The sequence below is a fragment of the Centruroides sculpturatus genome, unplaced genomic scaffold (genome assembly GCF_000671375.1).
Source record: "Centruroides sculpturatus isolate CEXI.00-Female unplaced genomic scaffold, Cexi_2.0 scaffold336, whole genome shotgun sequence".
Taxonomy (NCBI): Eukaryota; Metazoa; Arthropoda; class Arachnida; order Scorpiones; family Buthidae; genus Centruroides; species Centruroides sculpturatus.
In genome coordinates, this window is record NW_019384582.1 from 82,184 (window position 1) to 97,613 (window position 15,430).

General features: G+C 27.1%; 1 protein-coding gene across 1 annotated transcript in view; it reads right to left on the reverse strand.

Moving 5' to 3' along the window:
• LOC111624487 (pecanex-like protein 1) overlaps positions 1-15,430 on the reverse strand; it is a 161,116-nt gene that overhangs the window by 60,987 nt on the left and 84,699 nt on the right. Inside the window, exons 10-13 of the mRNA XM_023367334.1 lie at positions 9,356-9,424; positions 7,270-7,378; positions 3,081-3,244; positions 11-116 (exon numbers count right to left, since the gene is read on the reverse strand). Coding sequence (XP_023223102.1) covers positions 11-116; positions 3,081-3,244; positions 7,270-7,378; positions 9,356-9,424 — 448 coding nt within the window. The remainder of the gene's footprint in view (positions 1-10; positions 117-3,080; positions 3,245-7,269; positions 7,379-9,355; positions 9,425-15,430) is intronic.

Genomic DNA, 15,430 nt, shown 5'->3' on the forward strand with positions numbered 1-15,430 from the left:
TTGTATTTACCATTTATTATCCATCATAAATTCTAAAAGTTTGGCATCAGTAGCAGTACTCAAGCCTTTAGCAACTCCTGTACTATTTTCATCAAAAGTATAAGTTAACCAATTACCTAAAATAGAAAATAAATAATTTATTTTTCAGACTTCTTTTGTTATTTATTCCAGAAACTTCAATGTCTAAAAAAAATTTTAAAAATAAAATTTTTGTAACTTTTTGCATTCTTATTACTTTATTTTTAAATTATTTAAATCTGTGATTGATTGATATATGCTTCATGAAATAAATGATTAGAAATAAATCAATAAATTACTGATATAAAGTATCAGAATACTTTAGGTTTTAAAGTTTATTCATTTTGTGTAAATTACTCTAATAAATTTTGATACTAACTTTTAATTCAATTTCAAAATACAATTAATTGTATACAGATGATGATTGTATTTGCAGTTTCAACACTTTCATATTTCTGTAAAACATCATTAAAAGTCTGAACAATTGCACAAATAAAATTAAAAACTTTGTTGCTAGATTGTATAATAACTTCTTATAATAGTAAAAGACATGAAAACACTTAAGCTAAAAATAAAATCAACTTCTGTACACAATTTATTTGTGATTTTATACAGATTAATACAATATATACATTTGTTGAATTATATTATCAATAAATATTAAACAGTTACAAATTTTTTATAGGAATGACATTGGAAATGAATTAAGTTGAGGGAAAGATCAAATATTTGAATATTGCCATCTGCATTGAACAAGTTTGTTATATCAGTTTTCAGGAAACCAACTAAAGTTCCATAATATCTCTAGTTCTGCTTGAGAGATCCTTTCAAATATAAAATTACAGTGTTTAAATCTCTTGTATGGAGAACATTTATATATCACTTATGCAGCCACCTTCAGGATATATAATTTCTAGTGCATAAATAAGGTGGTCCAGGTGGAGTTATGAAAGGACTGATATACAGAACTGTAATTAAAGTACCATACTAAATCCTGCTAAAAGTTTAATGATGATTATAAATTACATAAAAAGTAAAAAAATATAAAAATAAAAGAACACACAATACTGTACATCCTCTCCAATATATAGTAATTCAAACTTTAATACAGAGTAATATATCAACACTGAATAATAGAGTATTAAATGCTTGCTGTGTTTGTAGTTAATGCAAACTGTTTGTAATAGAGTTCAAGTACTGTACCCATACATGAAATCAGCATGTTTATGAAATAATAGTAAAAGTTTTATTTAAAATATATATATATATATATATTTAAGGGTGAATATATCATCTAATTAGACTTGNTAATTATAATTAATAATTATATATATAATTGTCTTTTTATTACTAAATTCTGGAAATAAATTTAATTTGTCTAAGTAAAGATTTATTTTATTTGAATGTCATCTATCAGAGGGATCTCACAAACTATTCCAAAACAATAGCAACAAAGCTCAATTTCATTTAATGTGAGTTTGAACAATACATTGAGTTTATCAGTTTGCTAGTCATTTATTCCCTATAAAAAATCAAATATTGATAAATGCCATGACCCATAATTTTCTATCTAAACTTTTCTGGAATATGGTGAGAAATATAAAAGGTAGTTTATAGACTGACCATAATGTGACAATAAGTGAGAAGAACACTACAATATTAGGAATAGAACTCATTGTAGACACTGCAAAAATATTAAGACCACACATAAAAGAAAATAATGTCATTCTGATGTAACTAGACTCTTAAAATGTATGATTGGATCAAGAATCAAAAGGAATTAATAAAAAAAAAACCAAATGGGTGGTGTAAACAGATAGAAAGTACATGCCACACAGTTAGTGATAGAATAAGAGAACATTTAGATTGTTTGGAATATCAATTAGTCACCAAAAAAATATCTAATTTAAATGTTAATCTAAATTACTTTAATTTATTAGTTTCTTGTTTTTAGAACATTTTGACTTTCAGACAAAAACTTTTGTACTGTTTGATTTATGTTTGAATCTGTTCATTTTTTAAATGTTCAATTTAACAATGAGATGTGAAAAAATCTCAAAAAATGTATAATCAAAATAAACTGCATTTGACTCCTTAAATTTCAGTATTTTTCTTTTTTCAAGATTTCTAACATAAAATGAAGTTGGTTATCACAAGGAAGACATTAAATTCTTTTCATAGCTATACAAAGAGAATCAACAGTGCCTCCAGATAAATGCCTTAAAGATTTTGTAAATTTAGCCATACCTTTTATCTTGATATCTCTCCTCATATAACATTTGTTTATGACAACTTTTTTTTTGTTACATATAGATCCTGTAAAATGCCACGTAAGAAGTTTATGTTAGTATTCAAAGCTTGTGCTAGGATTGGACATTTTAATTTTGTAGGATAATTTTAAAAATGTATTCATAAAACAAAAAATTTGTTTTTAAAACAGTTTTGCAACTAGATTTGAAAGAAGACATGAAATAGAATTGAAATAGAGATTTTAGGAGAGTTCTCTCTTTGTTTTAGTTGAGTACCATTACTTGCCTCCAAGATATTTCATTTTGTTTAATTCTTGTATAAAGTGATAAAACTGTGGATATATTAAGAACTCTACAGAAGTTTTGTATAATAAATTGTAGTTTTGTATTTATTATATTTTAATTCATATACACCAGAAAAATCTGTTAAAGCTCTTTAAAACTAGGATACAAAGATAACCCAGAGAAACACATTTGTAAACATAGACTAAACCTTTGTAAGCACAATGATGTTGTAATATTTTTGTATAAATCATTGTATTAATTTTCAGTAGTTTTTCTTTCTTATGTAACTTTTGAGTATAAAAACTATGTTCTGTAACATACGCATTTCCAGTTACAACAACACTTATTTTAAATAATAATAATGAGCTCTCACTACACTTCATAGCTGGTGATATATGATGAGTTAGTCATGATCACCAAAGTCTACTCCAAATAACAATCAAAGATTCAGTAAACTTATATTTTAAAAAGGTAATACAATGTAAAATTATCTTATATAATACAAAATGAATGATGTAAAACACTGACCATGTTCATCTTGAAAGCAATGTACAGCTCCACTGGTGGTATCATTATGAGAACTTGCAAGATGAGTTCCAGGAGCAGATAATAATCCTGCTAAAAGATGTGGTGGGGGACCAGAATGAAGTTGTTTTTTTGGTGACATCCAACTTGCACTGCTACTATCCTCTCTAAACATTAGATAGAATTATTGTTTCATTTGTTGCCATTGTTATTAAAATATAAAAATAATGAAATGTTTTGTATTTTGTCAAATAATGACAGTATATATTTTTTATAAAAAACATTTTAAAAAATTAAAAGAATAAAATAAATCATATCAGTCTTTTCAGTTCTAACTAATCACAATTTAATAGTTTAAATATAAACTAAATTATAAAATTTTGTCAGATGGCAATCAAGTTCAAAGATCAAATTGAAGACAAACTGTTGAAAAAGGAATCATGATTTATTCACTTTCAATGTTCTGTTTGATCTTAATATGATTCAAGAATTTGAGAAATCCTACATACAAAATTCCACAACTTTTAAGTGCTAACTCCACTATTTGATACAGTAGAGCATCGATTATCTGAATCAATTGGGGACTGGTATTGTTCAGAAAATCGATTTTTCAGATAGCCAATTATGTACGAAAAAATACATTATTAATATAGTATATTAGTATATTCCAATAATAGTATATTAATATATCCCATGTTTAAGTTTTTCTCTGTTGCATGTTGTTTTGCATTGAATTTTCATCCATGTTAAGCCTATAGAAAATTTTTATAATAATAATTGTGGATATTGTATCATTAAAAATTATTTCTTTATTTTGTACAAACAAAAATATATTGAAAAATATAGAATAAAAAAAATTATACTTTAGAAGTTAATCTAGTATCAAAAACATTCGATTCAGCACGACACAGTCCAACTAGAACGCTTTTGGTTAACTGACATTTTGGTTGATTGGCATTTGGATAATTGACACGCTACTGTATTTTTTTTTAAATTCAAGTATAATGTGTGTTATCTCAAATTTATCCACAGATTTTAGAATATTGAAATTTTTAATGTCTTTTTGTCTTTTGTCAGGTTTATTTTATCCCTTTTTGCCTTTTGTCAGGTTTATTTTAATGAAAACCAATAGTGCAATTTTTGTTTTCTTTATTGTCCTAGCTTTCCTATCAACCAGGTGTTGTTATCATTGCTTTCAGACTTTAGCTTTTAAGTTTGACATTGTGTTTTGTCAAACACTATGTAGTGTAATCAATCAATAACTTGGCATTTTTCATCTATTTAATTTTTATTTCAAGAATACAAAGGAACTTATAAGAAGAATTAAATGAAATCAATATCAAAGAAATGTTTACAATGGCTAGTCTATGTACCCATCAACATAAGAAATAATTGAAAATAAATTACAACATATTAAAGTAAAAACTGAAATAATAGATTTGATAGAGTTCTCCTATAGAAGTAACTAGTTTGAAATCAAAGAAGAATATTATACACAGACAGAAGGAATAAGAATGGGGTCCGTGATTAGGCCAAAACTAGCGGAATTAACAATGATAGATATAGATGAACGAATCAATAAAATACAAGGAATAAAATTCTACAAGAGATATGTAGACGATATTCTTATTATATGTAACGAAACAAAAATTAAATTGATGAAATAACTAAGCAAATAAACAGCATAAATAAAACAATAAAATTCAAAATAGAAGAAGAGGATAAAATTAAACACAAATTAAATTATTTAGATATTACAATAAGAAGAACAAAAATGGACCTTTAAAAAGCCTCACTCAATAAAAATAACCATAAAATACAGTTTTAATATACCATTACACATAAAACAAAACATATTCCATGTGAAATTTTAAAATAAAAAACAGAATAAGTAAGAACATTGATGTACATAATGACATAAATGAGTTAAAAAAGAAATTCCTTTTGAATGGATATCCAAACAGATTACTAAAAGCCTGGGAAAGGAAAATAAACACCTGAAAAATTTTTGTGAAAGATAAGCAACATTCTAAAGCAAAATATCCTACTTTCCCATACATTAAAGGCCTGTATGAAGAAATCAATAAAGAAACAAAGAAAATTGATGTTAAGCTAGTACCAAAATATGAAAAAATAGATTAGATGTGGGTGTTAGATTAAAAAATCTAAAACCCACAAAAAAAAAAAAGGAAACAAATACCAGCAGAAACTAAAAACATTGTATACCAAATTCCTTGTACCTGTAATGATACCAAACATTACATAGGAGAAACAAAATTAAAGATGAAAGTAAGACTAAAAGAACACATTGCAGATCTAAAATATCATCAATTCAGTTTTCCATAACCATTATATGTTGAATGATTGCAATATAGATCAGAATAATATAAAAATTCTACACAGAGAAAAAGAAGCATATAACTGAAAATTAAAAAAAAGTATGGAAATCCTTAAAAATAAAAAATGTATAAATAAAAATCTAAGTATAAAAATAAACAAAAACTGGTTAAAAGTATTATAAAATAGAAATTTAAACTGAAAGTAAAATCAAACTTAAAAGTGAAGAAATGAAAATAAATAGTAAAATAAATTAAATGAGTTATTTATGAACTATCACTTTTTATAAATTCAATAATAATAATAATCAGTCAATAAATATTTGGTCATGGGTCGGCCATCTCACCATTTGAGGATATGCTAATAGGCACGGTACTGTGCATTGAAAGCAAAGAGATGATATAAGGAATAACACATAATGATAAACCTGTTTGTGCAATATGGTTTTATTGGATTTTATCAACAAGGAGAATAACCAGGTACGTTGTCTTAATCCTATGAGGCTTGTATACAGGTTTAACTCATTGTGAAAAATTTTCTTAAAAAATGGCAGAACTGAAATTTTAAAATTACCTACAAGCCTCACTGCCTTTGAAAAGGAGGAAAAGAGTGAGAACACTGGCAATATCAGTATGGAAGTACAAGAACAAATTGATACAATGTTATGTATTGGCATGTTATGTACCTAACTCCAAGTGTGTGAACAATAGTAATCTTAAAGGAGGAACACGCGAAGGTATAATTGAAATGTGTTTATATGAATTTTGTAAATTAATGCAAGCAATAATAAATAATTGTTTATTAGATAAACAGAAATGAGTCAGTGTAAGTTATATACCTGTTTTGCAGACATCTAATATAGATTGTTTCAAATGATTGCAATCTCAAAGTATATTTTGTACAATATCTATATTGTTTATATATGTATATTGCATTTTTTGAGATTTGTGTGTATTTTTATAACTTTTTAGTTGACTGAGGAGGGCATTATTGGGACCAAAATGTGTACAAAGAACACATATCAACTGAATAAAAATAAAAAAGATGAAAAATGCCAAGTGATCGATTAATTACACTACATAGTGTTTGAACAACGGAAAAGAATAACAACACAGTTTCAGATTATTAAATAAATTGTGTTTTGTTTTTATAGATTTAATATTTAGTAAATTTTATTTGAACATTTTTAGGTAAGTGCTATTAAGCTTTATGCTTTTATTAAACATAGATCAAATTCATTCGTAAAATAATTTGTTAAAATGACAAACAAAATACTGCAGTATCTCAGTACTCAAACTGTTCCTATCTCAAACAATTCAGTATTTGAACAAATTCTGGAAAAAAATCACTCAGTACTCAACTGAACAAACACAACTCACTAAAAACAACAAATTTTTGATTAATAACTTATTTTAATTTTATAATTTATAAAAGTTTTTTTCATGATAAAAATTTAAAAAATGGAGATGCTACTAATATTTTTGATCAAGATCAACAAAACAGCTCAGAAAATGATGATACTTTGTAAAAAAGAAAATGCCCTTGTCTAACTAAAATGATATTAACACATCATACAGTACTTTTTACTGTGATTATCAGTTAATTATTGATTGCTTTAATAAACATATTTCTCTTAGTAATGAAAAAGAATAGTATACTTTTATTAACTTTTTGAACTTAACCATATGTTTTGCATTAACCCTTTGTTTTGTATAGCACAGATTTGCATAACATGGCACTTTTTTGGAACATAACTACCATGCTATATGAGGAATATCTGTATTTCAATTATAAAATTATTTTAATTATTAGTTTTGTTTGCCTTAAAATTTTTTATAGATACTTAATATATTACCCATCCTCTTTATTTGGTATTCCTGGGAGCAGAGATAGCATTTCTGGAGCACCATCAGGAGTTCGTCTTCTTCGAGCAAGCAGTTTTAGTTTTTTGGAAACTGGTACTTCTGAAAAATTTTCATAATTAATTATATATTATCAAACCTTCAATCTCATAATTTATTTTAGATCATTACTATACATAAGTTTCAAGCAAAAATTGAAATTCCATAACACAGAATAAATAAAAATATTTTATAAGAGATTATTTTAAAATATTTACTAATGCTTATAAAAAATACACAAGACTATAGAAGAAATTTTACAAAAAAAGTCCTGATATTTGAAATTCTTTTAATTCCATTTTAGTTGATGTAATTATGTATCATATAAATAGTTTTGGTGAGTATCAAGTTTTCTTAGAATTTCAGAGTTATCTAATATGATATTGAAAGATACAAAATGATAAAGAATAAGATAAAGGAATTAATATTATCTGTATTTCTTCATATTGTGTTTCAGATAAAAATATGTTTAGAATTCTGATATTATATCTATAAAAGCAGGTTGAACCTTTGATAGTATTAATCTACGCATAATACAAGATGAAAAATAATACAAAAGAATACATATAAACAACAATAAATTATATTTTATCAAATTATGATCTTATATAAGGCATGAACCTTCCAGTTCTTTTTTTTTTTAGAACTGTCAAAGACTGGACTATTTCCAGTCATTTAAAGCAGGGTAAGATAAAGCAGAGTAAGGCATTTTTGCCTAGCTTACTTTCTGTGCTTACTATGCACTTTCTAGCTTTTGGCAAGAATCATGTTTACTTTTTTTTGATTGACACATTGACCCTATCTTAGTCACTTTCATAAACATTTATACCAAATGAAACTCTTCTCAGCCTTTTGCTTTAGCATCTCTCATGAAAGACTTCAATGCATTTCATTTATGAATGTGTAGACCTTTGCTTGGGTAGACATGTTCATCTGAGTTTTTCTTTTTTGAGCCCTGGTGATATCTTTCACCTTCCTTTTAGAAGTATATTATCTTTCTTTACAGAGATCAATCTTCTGGAGTAATTTATTTTGAGATATACAATTGGTCTATTATCTTTCTTTACAGAGATCAATCTTCTGGAGTAATTTATTTTGATATACAATTGATCTTTTAGGTCAAAGTGTTTTTGGCTTTGCCCCACTTGTAAAATCTACAATGTACTAATAGAAAGATGCAGATCTCCTGATAATTTTATAAAAGAGAAATAAGGCACACTGCCCAATAGTTTCAAGGTATTCAATCCAGATAGCTAAGTCATTTGTCCTATCCAAGAAACAGGCTGAATATATTAATATAAACTCAATTTCTTGACGACTGGAATGTGTTGGCATGGAATTCCAAAAATATGTTTTTGCATTTTCATGTCACTACATTCCAATTGTCAATATATTCCATTATGTAAAGAACTGAACACCATCTTTTGCCATTATCTCATTATTTTTATTACATTTTAATTTAGGGATTTTATTAAGTTCTGGGCAATAAACTTTGTATTTCCAACTTCAAAATTATAAAATTCTTATCTATTCAGATAAGTATTTTTTAATTTGGATGGTTTGTTTATATACTGATGTAATATCTCTAAAGAATTATAGTATCTCTTATTAAGATAATTATGAAGTGAATTAAAGAACAGAGAGTTTAACAAAATTGTCAGGAGTTAAAAAATGCCAAAAGATGATGACAAAATTGTTATTTCCCTGCAGTAAATATATCATTTCAATATAAAAATGTTTAATAATAATAAAAAAATAAAAATAATAATAATGTAATAGAGATTCATAAATACATATTAGATTTTCTTTCCAATTATGAGAAAACAGTTTAAAATCTGCTGATAAATATATTTACCACAATATTTATTGTATTGATAAAGAAAATATGCTATGTTTTAAACTAATCATTTATTAGCTAATTTCCAGTTTTCACTTGAACGTAATTGCATAATTTTACTGATAAGAATTATGCAATTATTTTTTTAATACAATAATATATAATAAAAACTACATAAAATACACAAAAAATATCAGAAATACCTTTGGTAGGACTATTTTCATTCATATTTACAGACACTTGTCCCACAGATACATCTGATGACATTTTTCCTACGTAGTAAATTATTTAATCATTAAATAATTTAATAATTTCCATTTCATTTTAAAAAGTTAAAAATGTTTTTTGATAGTTTACGATTATTAACATTCTTAAATATGTTAATAACTATAAAATAGCCATTAGATAGTTGATGAAGTATCTTAAAATGTGTTACCATATTTTCTGGGATTGACCGGCATGCCGCATAAAATGGGAGAGACCAGCATGCCGGAAACCCCAAGGTTACTGGCATGCTGGTTAAACTGTGACTAAAAAAATAAAATTAATCAAATCTAACAATTTTGTTAAATAAATGTTAAATAAAACATTCTTCCTAGTACAATAAAATAATAATATTGTAATTTGACTGACTTGAAATCAGGAAGAGTTTCTGATTTGAAGACAACTGAGTTTCTGATACAAGACAATAAAACAATTTCTTATTGGTGGTGGTAATAGTAGTCAGTCAGTCAATGTGGACTACACTGACAATCTACCCTGACCTTAAAAATAACACCTTTTCAAATTTCACACAAAGGAGATGTTAATGGTATTAGCTGAGATAATTTACAGCAGTTTCTTAAATTTAATATGTTTACTTTTGTGTTTTTGAATCAAATTACAATAAAATACAGTAGAGTCCACTAGTCCAAACACTGCTAATCCGAACATGTTTTGGTTTGCGGAAAAGAAATTTTTTCCAATGAGAGGTCCATTTAGGGGTGTTCCCCTTTCTCTTTCCTAAATGAATCATGTGAATAAGGCTTCATCAAGCTTGTCAAACATTGAGGACCTTGCTGTTTATCAATTTTCAACTGATTTTTCTGAAGTAGAGACACAAAACTGTTGGATCTTTGCTCAGTTTTTTTTCCAATTGGTTATTGTGGCCTTGCCTACTCCAAATTCTTCTGCTAATTTCATTGCATTTTCACCCTTGTCCAGCCTCTATTTCAACATGGAATTCCAAAAATATGTTTTTGCATTTTTATGTTACTACATTCCAATTGTCAATATATTCCATTTCTATTTCATGGCCATTGTAGCAGTAGACTAAACTAAACTAAACTAAAATAATATAAACTGAAGAGTACATTGAACATCCACAATTAAGTGTGCTAACTCACACAGTAGCATCAATCAACTGATTGGAATCCTGGACTGTGTATTAAAAACAACGTTTTTTACAGTTAAAATAATTTTAAGGTAAACAATGAAGGAAGGTTGCTATTTCAAAATGACAAAACTTGTTTTTGTTAACTGTTTGCACCTTCTATTGAATACAAGCGAGATGAAATAAAGGGTGGTGCACTAATGTCATTGATTGTGTTAGATCTATATAAACCAGACCTGTTTTACTGCTTGCTTCTGCATTATTTCAATTATTCAGCTAATCCAAACAGGGCTTGGTCCCAATTAGTTTGGAATAGCAGGACTCTATTGTAAACATAAAAAAACATCGTCAACATTCCACAAGTATTTTACATTGTTAGAAAGACAGCAAAATGAAGAAATTAAACATATAATTATAGTTTTTGATGCAACGTTGAGAGTTTCACAGTTTTAGAATAAAAACTTGTTCATTTTTTTTTAATGGGATCTCTATAGAGGGATGTATAACTTCACTTAAGCCAGCATGTCTGTTTTTACCATACAGAAATATCTGATTTCATAGTCTGCCGCAGAGAAACTGACATGCTGGACAATCTGCAAAAATACAGTATTAAGTATAAAATAAAGCATGTTAATAAGCACAGCAGTAAAATAATTCAATAATTATTATTGTTCAATAATATATCCAGCAATCTTTGCTAATATTTATTTAATTAACATCATTTTTCAACTATAATATTTTAGTAATCTATGGCAGATAAGATATTTATTTATTATTATTATAAGAAGAAGAATTAAATAAAAAGATATGCAAATATATTATTTAAATCTTTATGAAGAAAACATGGATATCCTAAATCAGATGAAATGAATATGCTATAATTATAAAATAATCATCTTTTAATCCAGAAAATACACATTTTAATTAACTAAAAAAACTATAGTTTTTGGCTATTTACAAAACTACTTGCAAACTATAGTCAAACACACACTAACAATAACAACAACAACAATAGTAACAGAGGAGAATGGACAGGGTACTTATTCACCTGGGGACCTATTCTGAATTATATCATTAAGCTAACGAATACAATAAAAACCAGTTTCTATCGAAACCATGTGATTGGCATTTAATCAACTGTGAAAATGTATTCTGAGCCATACATTTTGTTTTCGGTTTCGATAGCCAGGTGCAATAACTAAGTTTTTCTTATCAATCAATCTCAAGGTGCTGTTAGGAGCATAACAAAAGTAAAAAGAACATGACAACTTCAAGTGTAAGGATGATATTGCTTCATGAACAATTTGGGATAGAGAAAATTAGCATTGGACATCATGAATCTCAGTTTTTCATATTTGAGATAATGCTTTTTGGATGAATGATACATGCTTTAACAAACTTTGTCATCTTCGAAACCATTACTATTACATTATGCAATGAATTACAAGAAAAGCTACAGCTGGGGCCAGATTTACAAGTAAGCCATGTAAGCTGTAGCTTATGGCCTTGAGTTTGAAGGGAATTCAAAAATTTCTACAAAAAAAAAGAAAATTGAAGTCAAATTTTGTAATAAGTTTTTTTACAAACCAATAAAGTATACTTTACTTTTTATTTTGTGTAGTATTTAATTATATTAATAACCAATATTGTTAACTTTTAGTAGCTTTTTTGAGATAAAAAAATTATGAAAATGACATTTTTAGTGTTTCCCTGTTTAAATTGTAACTTATTTTATAATATATTGCAAATAAATGTTTTATTGTTAAAAAGTATTATTAAAATTAATATGTTTATGTTAATTCTCTTTTTTATAAGATTGATTTCTAAAATTGTAAAATGTTAGTAAGGGGCCTCACACAGAGTTTCAAGAGCCTTGAAGTGCCTAAATCCAACCCTGGCTAGAGCTGAAGTGTTTTAACTAATCTATCAAACTGACAAGTTGTAATTCGCTGGCTGCATTGTCCCTTCTTTGATGACATTTTAACAAAAAATTAGGCTACAGAATATTAAAAACACGTGCTTCATTTGGAAAATGGCAGGTTGCAGCCATGTGGCAAAAATACAATGATAACTAAACTGTGACTGGTTAAAGCATAACAACTATTGATAGCATGGAACCCAGACGCATCGCAACTGACTACCCATAACAAAACTCACTTAACGTGGAGCACAGAATAGTGATTTGTCTAAGGTTTATTAACTGCCTTTCACTAAGGAGACTTATCGAATGTCCAGTGTATCGCTCTCGTTGAGTTATCAGAAGAGCTCAGAATAGGTTCCCTGTATTCCTTTCTTGCATATGTCATACCACATATACTAAACGAGTGTATAAACTAGGAATTGCATTACTAATTAATGGTTTACCAGTGATCAGTTAAATAATTCATTGGTAAATATACTGGTATAATAGTAAACCTGTAATATAGAAGTGTCAAATTTATTTATTTAAACTGTAAAAGCAGTTTATGTCATTTATCTTTTAAAAATTATAAAGAAATGTAAAGTAGTAATTCAAAGTATCATATTACAGCACTAAATTGGACAGCTTGGCAATCTGTTTCTTATTCCATTATGACTACAATACAACAGAAATTTTAGTTGACAAAATAAAACATATTTACATGAATGCTGGCACTTGTACTAGTCATTTTTTAATCATGGCAATTAAAAGATTACAACATGTTATCAACTTACCAATGAGTCATTTGTGTACTAATCTTTATATTTAGAGTCAAAATTTAAAAATTACCAGTAATTTACCAGTAAACCAATAATATTTTAAAAATTTACCATTTTATTACTAATAAAAAAGTCAGTAGATTTGCAATCCCTACTAGAAACATACGAGCCTCATAACAATACATACATCACACTAGAAGTCATACTAAACATATATCACATAACCAGTAAATTCATAAATATAGATACATACATGAACAACATATAAACAAAATAACAAGTTTTTCCTGTAGCTATGACTTAACTTAAGTCCAGCATAGCACTAGGAATCAGAATTAACTAAGTAGAATACATACCATCAATGCCATAATAATAAAACATATGTCACATTACAGAAAGCAGCCATAATAAACACACACCACATAGGAAATTCTAAAACACAGACACAAACATCCAAACTTATCCAAAACAGACTGTCCATGAAGAATTCATGGGTTTCCTATCTGGATTTGATTCCAGGTACCGGAGAACAGTACAGTAGGTAACAAGACAGTAAAGATATCGATTTTTACTATCTTTGTCATTTGGTTGTCTACTTACAAGTTATAATTTGTAAGGCTATTAAAGCAGGTTTGAATAATTTTTGTGCATATTATATTAAAATTAAATTGTGATTTTTATTCTTTTCTATGATATCAAAAACTAAATGACTCAGTTAATCCATCATGTGAAAATATATTAAACTTTTAGAAGGAAATGAGATGGTCAATGCTGTTCTTTAGTGTATAAAAATGCTCCACAAGAAAACTTCTGTATTTAACTTCATTTATAAAGTTTTCATTTATGACAATAACTTATTATAAATCAGCTTAGCAAGGTTCATAGATTAGTCATCATTATTAAATTCTTTTATTTTTAAACTTTATTAAAAAATAATTTTATGATTCATTTCTTATCTATTTTTTGTGTTTGTGTTGTTATTGTTAAAGCACTTTTAATAATAACACTTTTAATGCTCAATCTCTAAATAATATATTAACACAACTTGCAATTTAAAATATAACATACAAGACTTCTCTATAATCTAGGCATAAAGCAAAAATCAAAAATGCTCTCTTTTAATGAAGACTATGATGAGGACAACTTACTGGTTTTTGTTCCTGAAAACTGGAAATCAATATTTTAAATCCAGATTTTCTGAGTGTAAAAAATTTCAGCAAACAGGAAAGCTCTAATCCAGCATATAAGGGAAAGAATAAAGAGAGAATCTGTGATTCTTTGTCATATTAATTTTTTAACACAATATAATTTACAATTCTTTCCTACAAGCATGATTTAAAATTTTTCAGAAAAAAAATTCTTCTACTTATTAATATATGAAGAAAACAATCATAAAACTATTTATAATGTTTTCTTCTTTATCCTCACCATACCTCAAAGTTTATACATTCTGAAACACAATACTGAACACAAATAAAGTTTATAAGACATAACTGTACAATGAAAGTAAGAATGACTCAGACACAGTGAATGAGTGGAGTTGTTAAAACATTTGAAAAGTTTCTTGAAATCTGTGGATCTTTCTGAAAGATTCCTATAAAAGTATGGCTACAAGTACCTCTACTAGTAGAAAAGTGACTTTATGGAGAAGCATTATCAAGTTCCGCCTAACACATCATATCTATGAATCTAAAGCCACACTACGGCCTTACTTTCTCTGAAACAGAATGTGATCTGAGAAAATCTGTATACCAATGGAGACATATAAATACTATAGTCTTCAAATGTTAGTAGATATAAGACATTTCTAGAAAGACTATATCATTAATATCATCCATAACTGCAACAGCAGAACAAAAAAGAAACTCAGACAACCACCTGATCTAACAAATTGAAAAAGAAAATGTTTGTTACGGAAAGCAAAGCAATAATCAGCTCATTATAAAGTGCATCCTTCAGAAATCCTTGGATCTAAATGTATCCTGTTGCATTATCTGCTGAATTTTGCAACAGAATGGTTTTAGCTACTGCAAAATATTGAAGAAATTGATTCTGATCTCAAGATACAAGGAGTGCCTAAAGTTCACCTGACCATTATCCAAAAATCCTGGGAAGTCAAACTTAATATTAACAAAGAATTTTTCAGAAAAGGAGAAAATTCTTAGAAATCTCATTTATATAATTAAAGTATATAAAATAACGAACAGAGTTAGATAGATTACTGGCA